Source organism: Eublepharis macularius, chromosome 7, assembly GCF_028583425.1.
Source record: "Eublepharis macularius isolate TG4126 chromosome 7, MPM_Emac_v1.0, whole genome shotgun sequence".
Taxonomy (NCBI): Eukaryota; Metazoa; Chordata; class Lepidosauria; order Squamata; family Eublepharidae; genus Eublepharis; species Eublepharis macularius.
Window position 1 is genome coordinate 6109113 of NC_072796.1, and position 19742 is coordinate 6128854.

Genomic DNA, 19742 nt, shown 5'->3' on the forward strand with positions numbered 1-19742 from the left:
GGAAAACTGTGCCATCACATAATCCCTGGCAGCCCTGTAAAGGGAGGCATCATGGTCCTGTTTGAAAAAGGGACTGGTGATGTCCCTGGCTCAGACCTTCAAGACCATAAACAAAACAAAAGGAAGGCAAGAACCATAAAGTTAGACAGATAGATGGGCTAGTATCAGCCTCCTTCCTGGCTACTGTACTACCACTCACTTTCTCTCATTGGTAGAATGTAGTCCAAGGGAACTTCCTTCCTTCTTCTTCCCTCCTGTCTTCCCCGCATGCATCAAGAGAAGCAGCGTGGTATCTCCTCCTGGGACAAATGAGGCAAATGGCCTGTTATCAATCTGAAGCCATTCTAGTTAGCTAGATTAGTTAGTCACTTTTTCTCCCCACTATACTTGTTAATGTATTTCTCTAAATAAATAGACCATTATTGGTTCTTTAACTCAAAGGAGAGACTCTCTGTGTGAAATTTGTAAGATAGTGTGGTAAATATTAGTTTAGGCCACACTGCTGCGCTGAAGCTCAGGAGGAGCACTCTGTTAATAAAGAAAGGAAGAGCTGTATGACTAGTCCAGCCATCGTTAACTAAACCCAATAGGTCCTGCCCAGCATGGTGGCAGTAGGGAGCATGTACCAACAACATACTTCTTGGAGCAGCCTGCAGAAGCTGACATCCTCAAATACAGAAAAGGAACGTGTCTAGAGTGGCCATCTTGTCATTGAGCCAAATGACCTTCTTCTCTGCCCTCTGGATCTCCATCATGTTTGGCATCCCTTGGAGTCCCTTCCCTACAGGAGACCTGGGGGGACACCAGAAGTGGTCATGGGATGACCCCCCCTTCCTGACTTGCTGGTGGAGTTATTCTGGGAGCTCTCTATGAATAATAACTGTGTTTATATACCACTCTTCTAGACAGATGAGTACACCAGTCAGAGCAGTGAACAAAGTCAGTGTTATTATTATCCCCACAATAGAGCTGAGAAGACTGGCTTACCCAAGGCCTCCTACTGAGCTCATGGCAGTAGTAGGATTTAAACCAGCAGAGTGCTGATTAACAACTCAACTACTTAGCCACTATGTTGCGCCAGTTTTCTTGTGCTATGTTAACAGAAAACAATAAACATATTTAGAAAATTGATTTTTTAAATTTTATTGTAATCAAAAGGATAGCTAGCTAGCTAGCTAGCTAGCTAGCTAGCTAGCTAGCTAGATAGATAGATAGATAGATAGATAGGGCATCATTAAATAGACTCCAGGGTTATTGGCTTGGCAGACATCATTTCTAGTTCTTGTTTTGAGTTTGTGGCACATTGGATGATGGCAGATTGATCGCCAAAGCCCTATATCACCTGTGGAACTCACCTTCTTGAGTTAGAATTCCTCCCCTGAGGGGGGGGGGTGATTTGTCCAAAGTGGAAGTTTTATTAAAAACAACTGACTTCTTTTTGAAAAACTGGCAATGAGATTAGACTTCGGTGCGCACTATCGCTGTTTCCACTCCCCACAGATTTTCCATAAATGAAATGTTGAGTCTCTTGACAACAATATTCGGTAAATTCTGCCTCATATCCTTTGACACTATAATGGGTAAGAGCAGAATTCCACCCCGCCAGTCCCCCTGTTGATTCAGTCGGCTTCCTTCTATTCTTTAACAGGAAGCGCTCAGACCAATCCACTCACACAGACAAACATCTCCTCTCCTGTTTTTGTCTGGTCACAGAATGGACAGAGCCGAAGGGCACTGAGGAAGAACAAGTGGAAGAGATCATGACGGCCTTAAGGATTCTGATGCTTTTGTGGATACTTGACGGCACAATTTCTCACAGTAAGAAGCTTTCATGGCATTCAGCGGGAGGGCCGGGGATCCCTGGTGAAGCGCATGTCTTGCATTCACAAGATCCTCAGCTGGGGTGGGGGGGGGGGCTTCTTTCCGACTAGAACTTTGAAGAGATGAGACTAGTCAGAGTGGACAAATGGGGGCTCAAAAAGAGGTGCTGCTTGAGGCCCACCCCTCCTCACCTCACAGCACCACGCCTCCCAGGTGCCAGAGCAGCGATGTCTGCCTGTCTCTTTCTCTCTCCATTCCCTCAACCATCTTTAAATTCAGCATAGCACGCTGCACGGGGCCGTTAGTGCTTCCCAAGCGCTTGCGTCTAATGATCAGGATGCCAATTTATGACATGCATGAGAAGAGCCCTGCTGGATCAGACCAGCACTCTATCCAGTCCAGCATCCTGGCTCGCACAGTGGCCAACCAGTTAGACTGTAGGGCAAGAGCCAGTTTGGTGTCGTGGTTAAGAGTGGCAGGACTCTAATCTGGAGAGCCGGGTTTGATTCCCCTTTCCTCTACTTGAAGCCATCTGGGTGACCTTGGGTCAGTCACAACTTCTCAGAGCTCTCTCAGCCCCATCCACCTCACAGGGTGATCATTATGCGGATAATAACAACACGCTTTGTAAACCACTCTGAGTGGGCATTAAGTTGTCCTGAAAGGCAGTATTTAAATTGAATGTTGTTGTTGTTGCTGCTGTTGTTGTTATAGAGGCTGAGGCCTTCCCCTGACGCTGCCTCCTGGCACTGGTATTCAGATGTTTACTGCCTTGTGTTGAGATTCCTGGGGAACAAGGAGGAAATAGGCAGTTAGTGCTCCAGTTTCTGAGGGGAGTGACAAAGGGAGAATTAGCAGTGGCAAAGGCTACCACGCACCTCCAAATCACCACCCGAGATCACCAGCTCACCTGGTGATCATTGTAGAACTGGCCATGTCGACAATGCTGGTTTAGATCAACCAGGGTATGGACTCTGGAGCCCTCTACACACATTAAGTGCAATGGAATCAGCACTGATAGATGGGAACAGACTGGTGCTTCTCTTGTTGGTTTTGATCAATGAATCATTATGTAGGCCCCAGAAACCTAATTCAAGGATTTCATGTTTGGGCCGTTGGCAGAGTCTATCGTGTGGCATAGGAAGCGTGATTATAGGTGGTTGTGAGCTGGTTCTACTGGCTGGTGTGTGTGCAGGAATGAAAATAATAAAAGCATACACCTGGTTTATATTTAGAAAATGAATAAACTCTGTAAAGATGCATGCCTAGGTAGTGAGTGACATTACCAAGCTGCTTGACCTCAACATGTTTGCTTAGGTGTTGTACAACTTCTTTGCTGTCATTTGGATTTTCATATGCCAGAATTAAATCATCTACATAAATTAGCAGATAAATCCATTTGTCATTCTTCTGCTTAGTGTATAGGCAAAGGTCATTTTCATTTCTCTTGAATCCTGCTTGGATGAGGAGATCATGCAATTTTACGTTCCAAACGTGAGCAGTTTGTTTGAGTCTATACATGCTCTTCTGTAGTATGCATCCAAGGTGTTCTTGTCCTGCTTTCTCAAAGCCGGGGGTTGGAGCCATGTAGAAATGCTTTCTTGACATCAAGATGTTCCACTTGCATGTTCTTGCTTGCAGCAACACTTAGTAGTGTCCTCACTGTGGCGTGTCCCACAACAGGTGCAAAAGTTTCATAAAAATCCTCTCCATATTTCTGAGAGTAGCCTTTAGCAACTAGTCTTGCTTTGTATCTTTGGACTGAGCCATGTTCATCATGCTTGATTCTGAAGACCCATTTGCACCCCACTGCTTTCCTCATCTGAGGTAGTGTTGTGTCCATGTCTTGTTCTTGTGTAGGGCTTCAAGTTCTTCTTGTGCGGCTCTTCTCCATTTCTCAGCTTCCTCTGGTGGTAGCTGGGATAATTCATCCCATGAAGTAGGTTCAGGTATTTTCACCGTGTTTGCAAGGTAGGACAGTCGTGGGGCTGGAATACCTTTGGTTATGAGATTTGCTCATTGACTTGTCCATTGAAGAGAGGGCCACTGCCACTGCTGCGCAGCCACCGCTGGCGTGGCTGGCTGGCTGGCTGTCAGAGACGGCCATGGCTGCCACCGCCAGAGGCCAGTGGGGATGCGGGAGGGTCTCCTCCTCCATGGTGCCAGGTAAGTGGGGGTGGGGGAGTAAGGTAGGGAATGGGACAGTTTAAAGGGCCCTTTCCTTCCACTTACAAGCAGCAGGGCCCTTTAAATTTCAGCTGGGAGATGAGGGGGGCATTCCCCCCACCTGCTAGCTGAAGTTTAAAGGGCCCTGCTGCTTGCGAAAGAGCCCTTTAAACTTAAACTTGGGCCCTCGAAACTTTCCAAAGTGACCCGAATCACTTCAGAAAGCTTTGCTTCGGGATTTCTGAATCGGGCCCGATTTGGGTTAAAAATCTGAATCGGAAACCCAGAGCGCACACCCCTAGTGATTATAGGTGGTTGTGAGCTGGTTCTGCTGGCTGGTGTGTGTGCAGGAATGAAAATAATAAAAGCATACACTTGGTTTATATTTAGAAAAGAAATAAGAGTTCTTTTATTGCAGGATAGGAAAGGAGGAGAGACAGATCCTAACTACCTGTCTAGTCTAAAGATGGGCATGGATGGCAAGGCAAGGCCCGCATCCATGCTGCCAAGATGGAGGGAGAAGAAGGAGAATGGTGTTGCCTGGAACAACGCCAGGAAGAGGAGAGAGAGGGAGGAAGTCAGGAGGAGGAAATCCTGAGAATAACAATCTGTACATTAAAGGACAGTCAGAGCAGTAAACAATAGTAAGCAGTAAACAGAGTGCCCTGACCTCTCCATCTTTCTAACTCTTTGGTTTGTCCCCCTCTGAAACCTGAGAAGAGGGACAGCCCTGGATCCTCCTCTTGCCACAGGTTTGTGTGTACAGAGTCCACATTTACAGGAAGTGGGTGTGCCTAAGTTCCCTCCCCCTGACTGGGGACATTGGAAAGAGTAGCATTTCTGATCAGGGGGTGGGAGCCCACAAGCACATCCATTTCTTATACATGTATCCTCTGTGCCTAAATTCTCCAATTGCATGTAGACAGGGAGCAGACCCAGCATGCCTCGGTCAACTCCCCTTTAGTGGGCATAGATCCCAATATCTTGTGCGGAGAGACGGTCGAAGTGGGATTTTTTCTGTTCATCAAGAACCAAAATAGAAGAGTCCTTCCCATGTGGCCTTCTGTTTGGCTGACAGGGAAATTGGTCTTCCTCTTCTCTTTTAAAAAAACCAGTTGTAAAGAGCTGCAGCTCGGGAGCCTCCTAGTCTATTCCTTAGGCAGCAGGACAAGGTAGCTAGGAGTAGACAGAGTGGCTGTGGTGGCCTCTTACCAATAAATGATTTGCTCTCTTGCAACGAAAGAGCAGCAGGAGGAGGATCGTACTCTGTGCATATTTCATTGTTTGTGAGGTGGGCGGAGGGGACCTGATAGGACTGCTAGTTAAGCAGGGATGATCCATAGATACGGTAGCCCATTGCTTCCTTGATTATTTCTGTTTTTAAAAGTTACGTTACATCTAGAAAAGTGTTAGAGGCTAAAGTTGCGGAGTGATTATTGTGCAGTAGAATCAAAAGACAGACTCCTGTGTTTTGAGCTCTAGAAAAATACTTTTGCTACATCTCAGGGGAAAAGGTACATTTGGTGAGAAAAAAATGAATAGCTGCCTCTCTACATGAACTAAGACCAAACAAAGAGCAATAAAACCTTAATATATGTTGGAAGTTAATTGCTCCCCAATAAATTGTTTCATCCAATAGACAATCCTAGATCCCTTAATTAAGCATAAAGACTCCCCTTCCTATGGCAGGAACTTTTACTCGAGGCTGGAAGTGGTCCTATGCTAACTAGCTAGCTGACTAAACAAACAGAACAACAATTTAACTCTCTCATGACTGAACGTAGGACGCTTGCTAAAATTCCCAACAAGAAGGCACATTCCTATTGCATGCGCAATGTTTTCTTTTTGCCATTGCCCAGATGTTTTAATATTAAAATATTAAATGTTAAAACATTAAAACGTTTAATGTTAAAATAAACACTTTTAGGCAGCACCGAGATGAGGCATTAGAGATCTATGAGAATCAGAATGGTCGTCTACCATTGCTGGCTGACTTTGGGCCTAAACGCTGTCAGTGCTCTCAGTTCCCTGGCTGAAGGGATTTGGAACAAGATCTTCCAAGGATCCTCTCTCTCTTTTGTTATGCTGAGGCCATAGGAAAGCACGACAGGGCTCTTTGGGATTCATCATCTCTCTTTCTTACAGTATATAGTATCTGGGGCACACGGAGCACAGAAACCAAAGTTGTTTAGAAGCTAACATTCTGTAATAGAAACACAAGGATTTATTTATTTATTTATTTATTTATTATTTTATTCGATTTATACCCTGCCCTCCCCACAAATGGGCTCAGGGCGGCTAACAACATTAAAAAATACATTGAAATCACAAAAACATAAAATGAACAATAATTTTTAAAAAATAATTAAAATATTCTGGGAGCAGGCTATTTAGACAAATATTGGGAGTCCGTATACGGGCATAGCAGATGGCCGAGGGCAGCCCCAGAAGAAGTGGTGGTCTTAGATGGAAGAAGGAGGACACCTGCTGGCACTCAGCCGAAGGCTCGGCGGAACACCTCTGTTTTACAGGCCCTGCGAAACTGTAAGAGGTCCCGCAGGGCCCGGATCTCCAGCAGGAGAGCGTTCCACCAGGCCGGGGCCAGGGCAGAAAAAGCCCTGGCCCTGGTTGAGGCCAGACAGATGTCCTTCAGGCCGGGGACCACCAGGAGTTGCTTGTCTGCAGAGCGCAACACCCTGCAGGGGACGTAATGGAAGAGGCGGTCCCGCAGGTATGCAGGTCCCAGACCGTGAAGGGCTTTAAACACCAAGGTTAACAACTTGAACCGGATCCGGAACTCCACTGGGAACCAGTGTAGCTGGCACAGCACAGGATGAATGTGCGCTCGGATTGGCATTCCTGTAAGGATGCGTGCCGCCACATTCTGGATCAACTGTAACTTTGTAACTGTAACTAACACATTGCAGGTGATTGATTACCTGATTGGGCAAGCTGAGAGGCAGTCAATCCTGAATGCTTTTAAATGGGTAAATTGTGTGTTTTACTATGTTCTACTTCTGTTAATTGGAGATGGGCACATTGTGAGACTGACTCTGGAACTGAAAAAGTAGATCTTTGAGGAGAAGAGTCTAAATCGAGCCTCCAATGGCTGCTGGCTTTCTGAAGGCCAACATCAATGCCAACATCGATGAGACAGCATCCCTGCTTGCCCCAGGGACATGTAGAATGGCTTCTACATGTCAAAACCATGGGGACCTGATTCTAGTCAGTACCACCCTGGTGTGTGGAGAGGGCCTCCTGCCTCTCCCCCCATGCCATTTTTCCAACCCATAATGGTGCAGGGGTCTTATTGGTTCCCAGCACATATATACCCATTTACAGTGGAAAAGATATGGGATTCCCGTATCAGTGAAGATAAAAGGAGTTTGGGATGGGTAGTTTTGAATGGGAAAACAGCAGGTAGGGAAAAGATTAAGCAACTCTTTCCTTTTGTGTCCTTCCTCCACTCACAATGGCAGCCTCCAAGGCTACTCCACTTTTGAAAAATATGTCAGGGGAAAGCAAAGTAAGTATATTGTCCCCTGGTTGAAGTGCCTGAATTATGACTGCCTGAAGTCCTGCCTCCACCACTGGAGACTCTGTCCTTGCTGCTCATTTCCTGCTAACTGCTGCTATTGAGCAGCTCAGCTTAGATCATGCCCATTACACCACAGACACTCAGCCTTGCTGAAATTTTATTTATTTCTTTATTTGATTTGATTTATACCCCGCCCTCCCCACAAATGGGCTCAGGGAGGCTAACAACCTTCATAAAACAGTGAATCAATCAAAACCATAAAATCAATAATAATCTTTAAAAGTCATTAAAATAGTCCAGATGCAGGCTATTTAAATAAATATTTGGGAGTCCATATATGGGCATAGGATATGGGCAGCCCCAGAAAAAGTGGTGGTCTTTGATGGAAGAAGGGGGACACACGCTGGCACTCAGCCGAAGGCCCAGCAGAACATCTCTGTTTTACAGGCCCTGTGTAACAGGTCCTGCAGGGCCTGGATCTCCAATGGGAGAGCATTCCACCAGGCCAGGGCCAGAGCAGAAAAAGCCCTGGCCCTGGTTGAGGCCGGACTGATGTCCTTCAGACCGGGGACCACCAGGAGTTGCTTGTCTGCAGAGCGCAATGCCCTGCAGGGGACGTAATGGAAGAGGCGGTCCCGCAGGTATGCAGGTCCCAGTCCGTGAAGAGCTTTAAACACCAAGGTTAACACCTTGAACCAGATCCGGAACTCCACTGCAGCTGGCACAGCACAGGATGAATGTGCGCTTGGATTGACATTCCGGTAAGGATGCGTGCCACCGCATTCTGGATCAACTGTAACTTCCAGGTCAGGCCCAAGGGCAGCCCAGCATAGAGTGAGTTGCAGTAGTCTAGCCTGGAGGTGACCATTACATGGTTTACTGTGGCCAGGTCCCGGGGCGAAAGATAGGGCGCCAGTTGCCTGGCCTGTCGAAGATGAAAAAAGGCAGACCTGGCAACGGTCGTGACCTGGGCCTCCATTGAAAGTGTGGCATCCAAGGTCACACCCAGGCTCACCACCATCAGCGAAGGTTTCAATTGTACCCCATCGAGGGCTGGGAGCCGAGTCCCCAGCTCGATTGCCCCACGTCCCAGACACCTCTGTCTTCAGGGGATTCAATTTCAGGCTACTCTGATGTAACCATACCGTCATAGTCTCAAGACTCCTTGTAGCAAGGAGATGTTAGGGAAGCTCAAAAACATTGATAGGAAATTACTAGAAAAAGTAAACAGGAGACTTACAACAACACCCTAAAACTGACAAGATTAGATTCCCACAGAAGCTTGGGTGGACCACTAATGGCCATGGTCCATGAACACCTCTGAACATAAACACAAGAGCAAATGAAGATGCCTTGGTCCATCACACTCAGACCAGCAGAGGCTTTCCAGAGCCTCAGGCTGAGGTCTTTCACGTCACTTCTCATCTGGTCTTTCTAGCTGGAGATGTCGAGGATTGAATCTGGGGACTTCTGTATGCCAAGCATTCTGTATGCCATTGAGCCTCTATGAGAGAAGGGGGGGGTATAAACAGGGCTTTTGTGGGGGGAGAAAGAGGTGGTGGAACTCAGTGGGTTGCCCTTGGAGAAAATGGTCACATGGCTGGTGGCTCCACCCCCTGATCTCCAGACAGAGGGGAGTTGAGATTGCCCTCCGGGCTGCTTGGCCCCCTCTGTCTGGAGATCAGGGGGCGGGGCCACCAGCCATGTGACCATTTTCAAGAGGTGCCGGAACTCCGTTCCACCGCATTCCAGCTGAAAAAAGCCCTGGTATAAATATTGAGGACAAGAATTTTAGGCTAGTGGTCTTCAACTCATGGCTTGGTATTCCTGGGAGCTTTTGAGGAGTCCCCCCCCCCCCCCCACACACACAGCACTTTTTTTGCCAGTTTTTCTTTTTAAAAAATATTTTATTTTATTATAACAAAAAGGGAATACAGAATAAAGAGGGATAAATGAAGGAGAAAAGAAAAACAAATATAAAGCTGTGTGCTACAAGGGTTATTAAAGTACAGAGTACAAAATCATAACCTTTAAAGGTGTTAGAACAATAATTAAAACTGTTTAGTGTATATATTTTCAAATAAACAACACGTGCAGAATTAAAACCTATTTCTATTCCTTGTCTTAAAAAAATAAAAAACACATTATTCCATTATTACCCCTATCTTATCATTACCTTTTCTTAACAATAACAACGCTGATTCCTTAACACAACTAATTATTATAACCTTTAAGAGTAGAGGTGGGCACAAACAGAATTACAAACAAAAATTTGTCAAACTAGGATAGTTTGTGGTTCACGAACCAGCGGTTCGTCAGAGCCCGTTTCTGACAAACTGCCACAAACTTTTAGGCCGGTTCATTTTTTGGTTCATCACTGCAGACAGCCTGGCACCGATCAATCAGTTTCCTAGGCAACCGGGGGGGGCTTTCTGCAGCCCCAGAAGTGACCTTCTGCTGCCCTGGAAGTGACGCTTTCATGAACCAAACGAACCGGTTCACGAACTGGGGCAAGTTCGTAAAAGTTCGTGAAATGCGACAAACCACAAACCACACAGCTCATTTTTTTCCTGGTTCATGCCAATCTCTATTTAAGAGTGTTAAAATAATATTGGGAACTCAAACGTATTTCTGCTTTTTATCTTAGAAAATAAAAAGTCCTTATTTCCTCTATTTTGTCATTACCTTTTACTTATATATCATTAGATGCATCTGACAAAGAGAGCTTATGCTACAATAAAGCTGGTTAGTCTTAAAGGTGCTACTGGACTCTCCATTCTACCAGTTATCTTTATTTAACTAATTATCTTACAATCAATTTACGAAACATATCAGTGTGTAAACATATTCAAATTTACAGAGTTAAAATGGACTTTGCATTCCTGTGAGTGGCTAGAGAAGACACCCTGCACCTGACTATCCTTACCTGAACTCATGATGTGCCTTATACGGGTCTGTCAAAAGTCAGTCTTGTCTACTCAGACTGGCAGCAGCTCTCTAGGGACTTAGGCAGAGGCCCGTCACATCACATCACATAGTATCGGATCCCTTAACTGGAGATGCTGAGGATTGAACTTGGGACCTTCTGCATGCCAAGCAGAGGCTCTACCAAGGAGCCATGACTCCTGCCCACTGCACAAACAGAAGCACTAGTATTAGGTCACCCAGCAGTGGCAAAAGCCATTTTAAGCACAGGCACCACCACCCTTGTGCTTCTGAGTGCCGAGCAGGTGCTCTTTCACTGAGCCATGGCTCCTCTCCTATTCCCAATTCACAGCCCATTCTGCTAGAATAAAATACTGTTTACAGATTTCACAGATATTATAAATAAATAAAAGTGTGCATGTGTTATTCTTTACAGTGCCACAATACTTCTGTTTATTTTATTTTCACTGCAACCAACTCAGGAAGCTCTGGAATTACTAGAAAAAAATGGTCTCTGAAAAGGTTTGCTGTGAATATAGGCCACTAAAAATCCTGTCTTATTCTGTGCGCTGGCTAGTGTAATCAAACAGAATATTATTTCTTCTTCTAAGAAACTTTAATTAGATTTTAATGATTTTATACATTTTAATACATGTATTAAATTCTTAGACATGCTTAAATTTAGAATTAATGGGCTTGTTGTATCTTACTGTATATGCCGATCTGAATTTGGATCCTGGATCGTTTTAATAGAACTGAAGACAGAAGACATCAAATAGTAGCAGTGTCAGTAGTAAGCACTGCCAATGGAAGATACAAACTAGATGGCATAATTTTATAGGATAATGCTGCCATAACTATTGTATCTACTTATTTAGAATTATTTATCTTGCTATATAATTGAGTAAGCATGTTTCAGAGAACTCACTTTATACCCTGGTGCACCACCAGAGGGCGCTGCCACAGAGGAAAGCCAAGGTAACTCACCATATCGCTCCAGAAAACATGCTGCGGTGGGAAGCCCAGGCATGGAACAGGAGCGGAGCCTTAACCCGTGCCTTAATCCAGCTGATATTAGGTGCGGAGCAGGTGGCAATGCCCACTCCCCACCTTAACCCAGCTGATATTAGGAGTGGAGCAGGTGGCAATGCCCATCCACCCCCTTCAGCCAGCTGGGATCAGGAGCAGAGCAGGTGGTAATGCCCGCCCCTGCCTTAACCCAGCTGGTATTAGTACCAGAGCAGGTGGCAATGGCCACCCCCTTCAGGCAGCTGGTATTGGGACTGGAGCAGGAGGCAATGCTGGCCCCCTGCCTTAACCCAACTGGTATTAGGAGCAAAGCAGGTGGCAATGCCCACCCCCCTTCACCCAGCTGGGATCAGGAGTGGAGAAGGTGGCTATGCCATCTGTCTGCCTTAACGCAGTTGGGGTTAGGAGCGGAGGAGGTGGCAATGCCCACCCCCCTTTTCCCAGGTGGGATCAGAAGCAGAGCAGATGACAATGCCCACCTCCTTCACCCAGCTGGTATCAGGCATTGGCAGGTGCCAATGCCCGCCCAGTGCATTCACCTGGGTGGGATCAGGCACAGAGCAGGAGGCAATTCCCTTCCCAGCTGGGACAAGAATTGGAGAAGTTCGCGATGCCCGCCTCCTTCAGCCTTCTGGAATAAGGCACGGAGCAGGCGGCAATGCCCACCCCATCTTCACCCTGTTGGAATCAGGAACCAAGCAGGCAGCCCCCCTTCAACCTGCCAGAATCAGGAGCAGAGAAGGTGGCAATGCCCACACCCCCTTCACCCAGTTGGGATCAGGAGCGGAGCATGTAGCAAAGCCCACTTCCTGCCTTCACCTGTCGGGATCAGGCAAGGAGCAGGAGGTAGTGCTCGCTCCTCCCTTCACCCAGCAGGGAACAGATGGCAATGCCCACCCCCACTTCACCCAGCTGGGATCAGGATCAGGCAGCAATTCCTGCCCCCCTTCACCCAGCCATAATCAGGCGCAGAGCAGAAGGCAATGCCCGTTTTCCCTTCACTCGGCTGGGATCAGGAGTGGGGCAGGTGGCAATGCCTGCCCCCCTTTACCCAGCCTGTATCAGATGTGCAGCAGGTAGCAAAGACCACCCCTTCATGTTGCTGAGATCAGGTCTGGATCAGGTGGCAATGCTCACCCCCCAGCTTCACCTCCCGGGATCAGTGATGGAGGAGGAGGGAATGCCTGACTGCCCGCTCTCCCCTTTCTAGAGCCCATTGTATTTTTTCCCACAACGGGCTTTGTTTCTAGTCTGTATATAACTTTTTAATTTTTAATGCATACCGGTATCACATTTTAAATTGTATATTGTTTTACATTTTTTAATCATATTTTAGGGTAGTGTAATTTCTTGTCTGTGTTCTGTCTGTGACCGAAATAAACAAATTGACTGACTGACTGATTGAAATGAATAAATAAATGTGTGCACACGTTATTCTTTACAGTGCCTCAATACTCCTTGTTTATTTTATTTTCACTGCAACCAACTCAGAAGCTCTAGAATTACTAGAAAACACGGTCTCTGAAAAGGTTTGGTGTGAATAGAGGCCACTAAAAAGTCCTGTCTTATTCCACAGATGAGTCCAATAAACCAGACGCAGTCTATACGGCTCTGCCAGACCTGAGTTCTTTCCATCAGACTGCCGGAAGAGAGCAGCTGTCCCTTGGCCAACATGGCGGAAAGTTAAACTCATCACCAACAGCAAATGTATATGGTAAGGAGCAGAATGTTTTGAGTGCAAAATTCTTGTTTTGGATACGATCCAAGCACAATCAAATACTTTCAATCTCATTTAGTTAAGATAGCTTAACTCTTTCTTAATGGGAAAAAAATTAAAAGTATTTAATTTTGACGGCTTCATGCCCTTAAAAAGCCAGTATTTGTTTCCAGTGAAAATGTGGCATGACTCAAGAACCCATTTGTTTCAACATGACCACGGTTCATGATGCTCGTATCCTAAAACCTGGCAGAGGCTGTTTTCACACTGCTTACTGGCCACGGAACATCGTGCCAAGCTCCTGGAACGACAGCGTCTTCCTGGCGCAATTTCATGCGAGAACGCACCAGGGAGACACTGTCATTCCGGGAGCTTGGCACGATGTTCCGTGGCCAGTAAGAAGTGTGAAAACAGCCACTGACTTAACATGAAAAGGTTTCTATTTGCATATATTGTATCCTTGGAAGCAGCTGGATTACTTTTTAAACATAAATGTGGATATTCCTTCAGTCTGCTAAGGAAGCAGAATGCCAAACCCTTCACAATCTGTCGCTTGAAAGAAGTGCTGGTGCAGACAAGGTTGGGTCTTAAGAAAGATGGAAGCGCACAGGAGATCCTAGGAGTCGTTAGCCCATAAAGGAAGCACAGGCAGCTTGTGAAGCAGGCAGGCAGGCTGGAAGACACCAGAGAGTGTCTGTCCAGGAACCCGAATTATTTAGCTAGCGGTGTAAAATTGCTGATAGCAATCAGCTGTCCTGGACCATTTTCCTTTATCTTCTCAGTAATCGTTAACAATAGAAGGGAAGCAGGGTCTGGCCTTTAACTTGTTCTTCTAGAATTTAGGCTTGTCAACCTCCATGTGGAGCCTGGAGAGTTCACAGAATTACAACTGATCTCCAAACTAGAGAGATCTGTTCCCCTGGAGAAAATTGGTCCTTTGGAGGGTGGACTCTATGACATTATACCCAGATGAGGATCCCTCCTAGCCCCTAGTCCTGCCCTCCCCAGGTTTGATTAGAATTAAAGTTTTAAGATGGGTAATGGGCCCAGGGCTTTTTTTCAGGGGGAACGTGGGGGAACGGAGTTCCGGAACGTCTTGAAAATGGTCACATGGCTGGTGGCCCTGCCCCCTGATCTCCAGACAGAGGGGAGTTGAGATTGCCCTCCGCGCTGCTGAGTGGTGCGAAGAGCAATCTAAACTTCCCTCTGTCTGGAGATCAGGGGGTGGGGCCACCAGCCATGTGACAATTTTCTCCGAGGGCAACCCACTGAGTTCCACCACCTCTTTTCCCAGAAAAAAAGCCCTGAATGGGCCTATGTCAAGATGTCAGTTCCAGGAAAACTCAGAACTGACATCATGCCTCTATAGAAATCAGCAGAAATTCTGTGGTAAAGCCATAGAGTTTTTGGCAATTTCTAGAGAGGTTTTCTTTCTAGGAATTATTGAAATTCCTATGGTTTTACTATAAATTTTTTGGTGATTCCTAGAAAGGCTTAGTGTTTCTTCCAGGTTTTTTCCTTTAAGTGATGTCACACCATTGCTGACAGCCACCCCCCCCCATGTGCCCACCTCTCAGGTCTCCCACTGTTTGCTAGACCAGTCTGGAAACCCTAAAAATTCCTGGAGATCTAAGGTCAGCGCTTGGGGTAAGTGGAGTTTGGGGGAAAGAGGGAAGTCAGTGAAGATATGATACCTCAAAATCTGTAGTCTGAAGTTGCTGTTTCCTCCAGGGGGAACTGATCTCTGTAGTCTGGAGAGCAGGACTCCAGGCCCCACCTAGAGGTTGACAACCCAACCACTACATCAAATAAATTAATTTTGTTGTTGTTTTTGGGGTGCAAAAAATGGTTCCCAGGAAGCTGAATTCTGCACATGAAGGCACATGCAAACAAAGCCACAATATTTAGACCTTTGGGGCATCACATGATAAATGATACAGAAGATCATGGTTTCAGGATGTAGAGAATGTGAATGGTATCACTTTGAAACATCTAATTACTGCAGATACTATGCAAGGGAAGTCACAAGAGTTTTGGACAAGGCTGGCAACTCCAGGTTGGGAAATTCCTGGAGATTTGGGGATGGAGCCCGGGGAGGGCATGGTTTAGGGTTAGGTAACAGGAGGGAGCCCAATGGGGTATGATGCCATAAAGTACACTCTCTGAAGCTGCCATTTCTCCCAGGGCAACAGATTTCTGCAGTCTGGAGACCAGTTGTACTTATGGGAGATCTACAGGCCCCCATCCATAGGTGTCTTAGTCAAATGTCTTACTTGAATTCCATCCCTCTTGGTTCAACATCTAGAGGTTCCCCTCTGCTCCTCTCTAAATCCCCCTCCTCCAAATTTCCACAGGTACATCAGCGACTTCAACAAAAGGACTCCAGATTACAAACACAGAAGATTTTTTCATGAGCCCTACCCCGACAGAAGATAAATCAGCTCTCACAATGGCGGCAGCTGGTAAGCAGCTGGGACATCAGGAAGATGGTGTCATAATTTAGGGGGAAAGCTGTGACTGTATGGAAGAGCTCTGATACGAAAGGTTGCAGGGGTGGGAGGAAATCAATTCCAGTTTTTGAAAAGTTTGTTATCTATGCTTTAAAACAAGCAAGTTCACATGCACCTGATCCAGTGCAATTGCTAGGGAGAGGTTAGACCCAAGAACTGGAACCTCTATCTCTTCCCAATGCCAAGAATATCCTTGATTTTCCACTCTTAATGAAATATGGCATTTGCTTACAGCTAAGTGCCCCAAACAGGCAGCAGTGCTGAATATATGACAGTTGGGTCAATGAAGAAAATAGCAGCAGCAACTGGAAGGATGAGGCATATATGATGGTTCCAGGGCTTTTTTTCCGGGGAAAGAGGTGGTGGAACTCAGTGGGTTGCCCTCGGAGAAAATGGTCACGTGGCTGGTGGCCCCGCCCCCTGATCTCCAGACAAAGGGGAGTTGAGATTGCCCTCCGCGCCACAGCCGCGGAGGGCAATCTCAACTCCCCTCTGTCTGGAGATCAGGGGCGGGGCCACCAGCCACGTGACCATTTTCAAGAGGTTCCGGAACTCTGCTCCCCCGCATTCCCCCTGAAAAAAAGCCCTGGATGGTTCCAATCCGTTCAACAAAATTCCAGTTGAAAAGAGCAAGAGTCCACGAACACCTATAAGGCTGACTAAATTTGTGGTACGGTAGGAGCTTTTGTGAGCCATAGCTGACTTCTTCATATACCCGTTGTTAGAGAAGAAACAACAGGGAAAGGTTCATGTACAACTTTTGGGCCTCTCAGACACAACGGGCTGGACAAAGGGGCCCAATCAGCAGCCCTCAGGTCTGATCCAGCCCGGCCTTTTTTATTCTTATGTATGAATTATATTGCTGCCTCTGTTTTGCAGTGGTGAGCATGGTGCATAATTAAGGCATTGCAAGTAGCTATATGCATGTGACCTTTGACAATTACTCAGATCCGTTCTACAAAACCAAGTGGGCACATATCTCGTTGGATATTTCTTTGATGATTTTAGCCTATTGGTCATCTGTGTCCCTGCAGTTCCTGGCTGTTAGCAAAGTTACTGCCTCTGCCCATTCAGGGGCATGGAGGACACCCCACATGAATCAACTCTGCTAGCAGAGGCTCTTTCCTCCAGTGGAAGGAACCATCTCCTAACAGAAGCTGCTCAGAAGACTGGCGCGCACTGGGTAATACTCCTTCCTTCTGCTGAAGAAAAGCACATCCATTAGCTGAATGGATCTGCTAGATCCAATCCATTATGTTTTAGAAAGCAACTGAGCCTGTCTTGAAGCTCATCATGACTTGTGGATGAGAAAGTGCCACTCCACCCGGCCTCCCCACCAGCACTCGGCTGCTGTGGTTGGGCTCTGGCAGAATCAGGGCGTAACTCGTTGTGCCAGTGGGGGGACAGGTCATGAGGCTGGGTGTGAGTTAGACTGCTCCCTAAGCCCTATCGGGCTTAGGAACGCCCCCTGCAGAGGCTGACAGTTAAGCCATGAAAAAGGTGGCATAGTCCATAGGCTCCTACATTGCAGCAAAAGCTGCTATCCTACCCCCAGGCTCAGCCCCGCCCAAACAGCCTGAAGGAGCATAGGATGCTGACTACAGCCGCAACCAATTCACTTGTGCCCCCATGGCGGCTGAACCCCTTCCTAGGAGCCCAATCACAGCACCCCCCACACCTTCATAAGCTCTAGCCAGGGTGCCCATGAACTCAGGCAAGTAGGGATGTGACACAAGGGTCTGTCTGGGAGTCCTCTGCCATGTGGAGGCAGGAGAGCAGGCACACAGTAGCTGGGAAAGCACAAAGGGGGCATTTTGTGAGATTTAGTGAGCACTTCACACTCACAGACAAGAGGGAGCTAAGTCCAGAATGTCTGACTGTTCAAGTTCCCATACAGGTCCTCTACAGTCTCAGCTCAGGGGGTGGTGTGGATGCACTGACCAGTATGTCAGGTTCAGACTGCTTTCATGTATGCCTTTGCTTTACTGACTCCATTTTAATCCTTTCAGTGTGTAAGTGCTCTCTCTTCCAGGTGCCAAGGTTCCCAGGAAGCTATCTTGCAGAAATGGATTGTTTTGGCTACCGACGTTCCACCAAGAACCGGCCTTGGGAGCTTCTCGCTCTTCCGTCTTCAAAGGGGTTGTTTTGAGAACTGCGGGGGGAGGATGGGCCTGCTGTGATCTGTTACTCTGTATCTCATGCTTTGCTTGTCATTGGTAACAATGCACATGTACCATCCTGGACCTTGTGTTCAGGCTAGTGGACTATAATGAACTAATTCTTCAGTAAAAGCCTTTTGGAAACAATGGACTGTTGTCTAATTGCAGAAGGTAGTCTTGAGTAAGAACGTTATCTAGCCACAAGTCTGACATTTTGTTACCAATCCCATTTTCCAATGCCTAAGCCGGATCAGACGGACTCCAAAGCTGTCCCTGTCAGGGATCCTTTGTTTGACCCGTATGCCTCTCCCGGCTCTCAAGGCTCGGACACTCAAGTACCTGCACCGAGGGAGGATAACTCCTCGGTTACAACGATCTATACCCTTGCTCCAAGCAGGGCGGATACGCAGTCTCGGGCCACGGCTCTCCCACTGCTATCGCTGCGTACCCCGACACAGTGGGGTGCGCGACCAAGGGAAACCAGGGATAGGAGGGCCAGTACGATGTTCACGCACTTACAGCTGGATAGTCGGCGTAGCCTGGAATCCATCCCTGAACAAGCCGGTGATCAATCTTGGATTTACTGGAATAGAACGACCGAACAATCGGAGTGGGATGCGTCCCGCCGTGGCACCTTGAGTTGGGATTATGCGGAAGTCACCCCGTGGTCGGGGCAACAAGACGTAAGTGAGCACCAGTGGGTGCAACTGCAGAGCAGAACGTTAGCCATTGACTCAGGTATATCGGCAATCACCGGCCTGACAAAAGGAGTTTTAGCCGCGAGGTCCCAAGAGGAGCGAGGAGACGAGGCACCCTTGCCTTGGCAGCAAACGCTCACCACGGGGCCGCGGACTGAAACTGGGCAAACCTCGCAGACGGCCGAAGCTGCTGAGGGTGAGGAAACCATGGGGAGAGTACAGCTTTTGGAAAACAGACTCATAAATATGGAAGAAAGTTTAGCCAGTGCCGTCCACTTGCTGTCGGTGCTAGTCGCGGGGGACGGCGGTCGTGAGCGGCCCGCTGGATGGCCAGACATCAGCCAGAGTCTGGCCAATCTTCAAACGCTCCTGCCTCGGCCGGGGGGTCCGATCCAACCCTGGCCGCAACAGCCACCAGAGACGGGGGATGAGGAAGAGGTCCCCGGAGAAGGACCCGTTCCAGATGATTCATGCCCAGATGATTCCCAGCCTGACCAGCCGGTCGGACCAGTTGACGACGGAACCAGTGGAGGGGGTGACGGACCGCAACCGGGGGAGCCCCGTCCCACCAACGGCGGAGGGGAACCGATACTGCCGGGGGGTCCAATTCTCCCTCCAACCACGACGCAAGCTGATCAGCCGGTAGCCCCTCCACCTACAACGCAAGCGGGACCAACCCCGGGGCCGCGAGGTGATACGCCTCCGCTTCATCCGCTACCACTCCATCCCCAACCATTACGACCGGCCCCTCATCAGCCGCGGCCGAGAGGGGCAACGGCCCCAGCACCAACGCGGCCAACGCAACCTATACCGAGAGGACTGTTTCCCCAGCCGCGTCCGGGAGTACCTCCACTGCGCCAGCCGCGACTGCACCCGCAACAACCTCTACCACAGAGACCACAGATGCCGCCAGCTCCGCGACCCCTCGGCCCGTTAGACGTCTATCCAATGCCGGCCCCGGCCCCGCGACAACCCCTCGAACCGCTCGATGTCTATCCAATGCCGGCACCGGTTCCGCGACACGATCTCCCGATGGGTTGGGTCAAGTTGGATGCTACGTTCGATGGGGACCCTTCCAAATTGGGATTTTTTCTAGTGCAAGTAGTGCAATTCTTTAATCGTTGGGGACATCTTTTCGGAAGTGAAGCTAGTCAAATCGAACATCTGGGGTCGCGTCTT

The 19742-nt window shown here is 47.8% G+C and overlaps 1 protein-coding gene across 1 annotated transcript in view; it reads left to right on the forward strand.

Annotated features, from left to right (window-relative positions):
- Window positions 1-1684: 1684 nt before the first annotated feature.
- ECSCR (endothelial cell surface expressed chemotaxis and apoptosis regulator) overlaps window positions 1685-19742 on the forward strand; it is a 38416-nt gene continuing 20358 nt past the window's right edge. Inside the window, exons 1-3 of the mRNA XM_054985676.1 lie at window positions 1685-1818; window positions 13056-13193; window positions 15551-15658. Of these exons, the coding sequence (XP_054841651.1) occupies window positions 1761-1818; window positions 13056-13193; window positions 15551-15658 (304 nt within the window). The 5' untranslated portion in view covers window positions 1685-1760. The remainder of the gene's footprint in view (window positions 1819-13055; window positions 13194-15550; window positions 15659-19742) is intronic.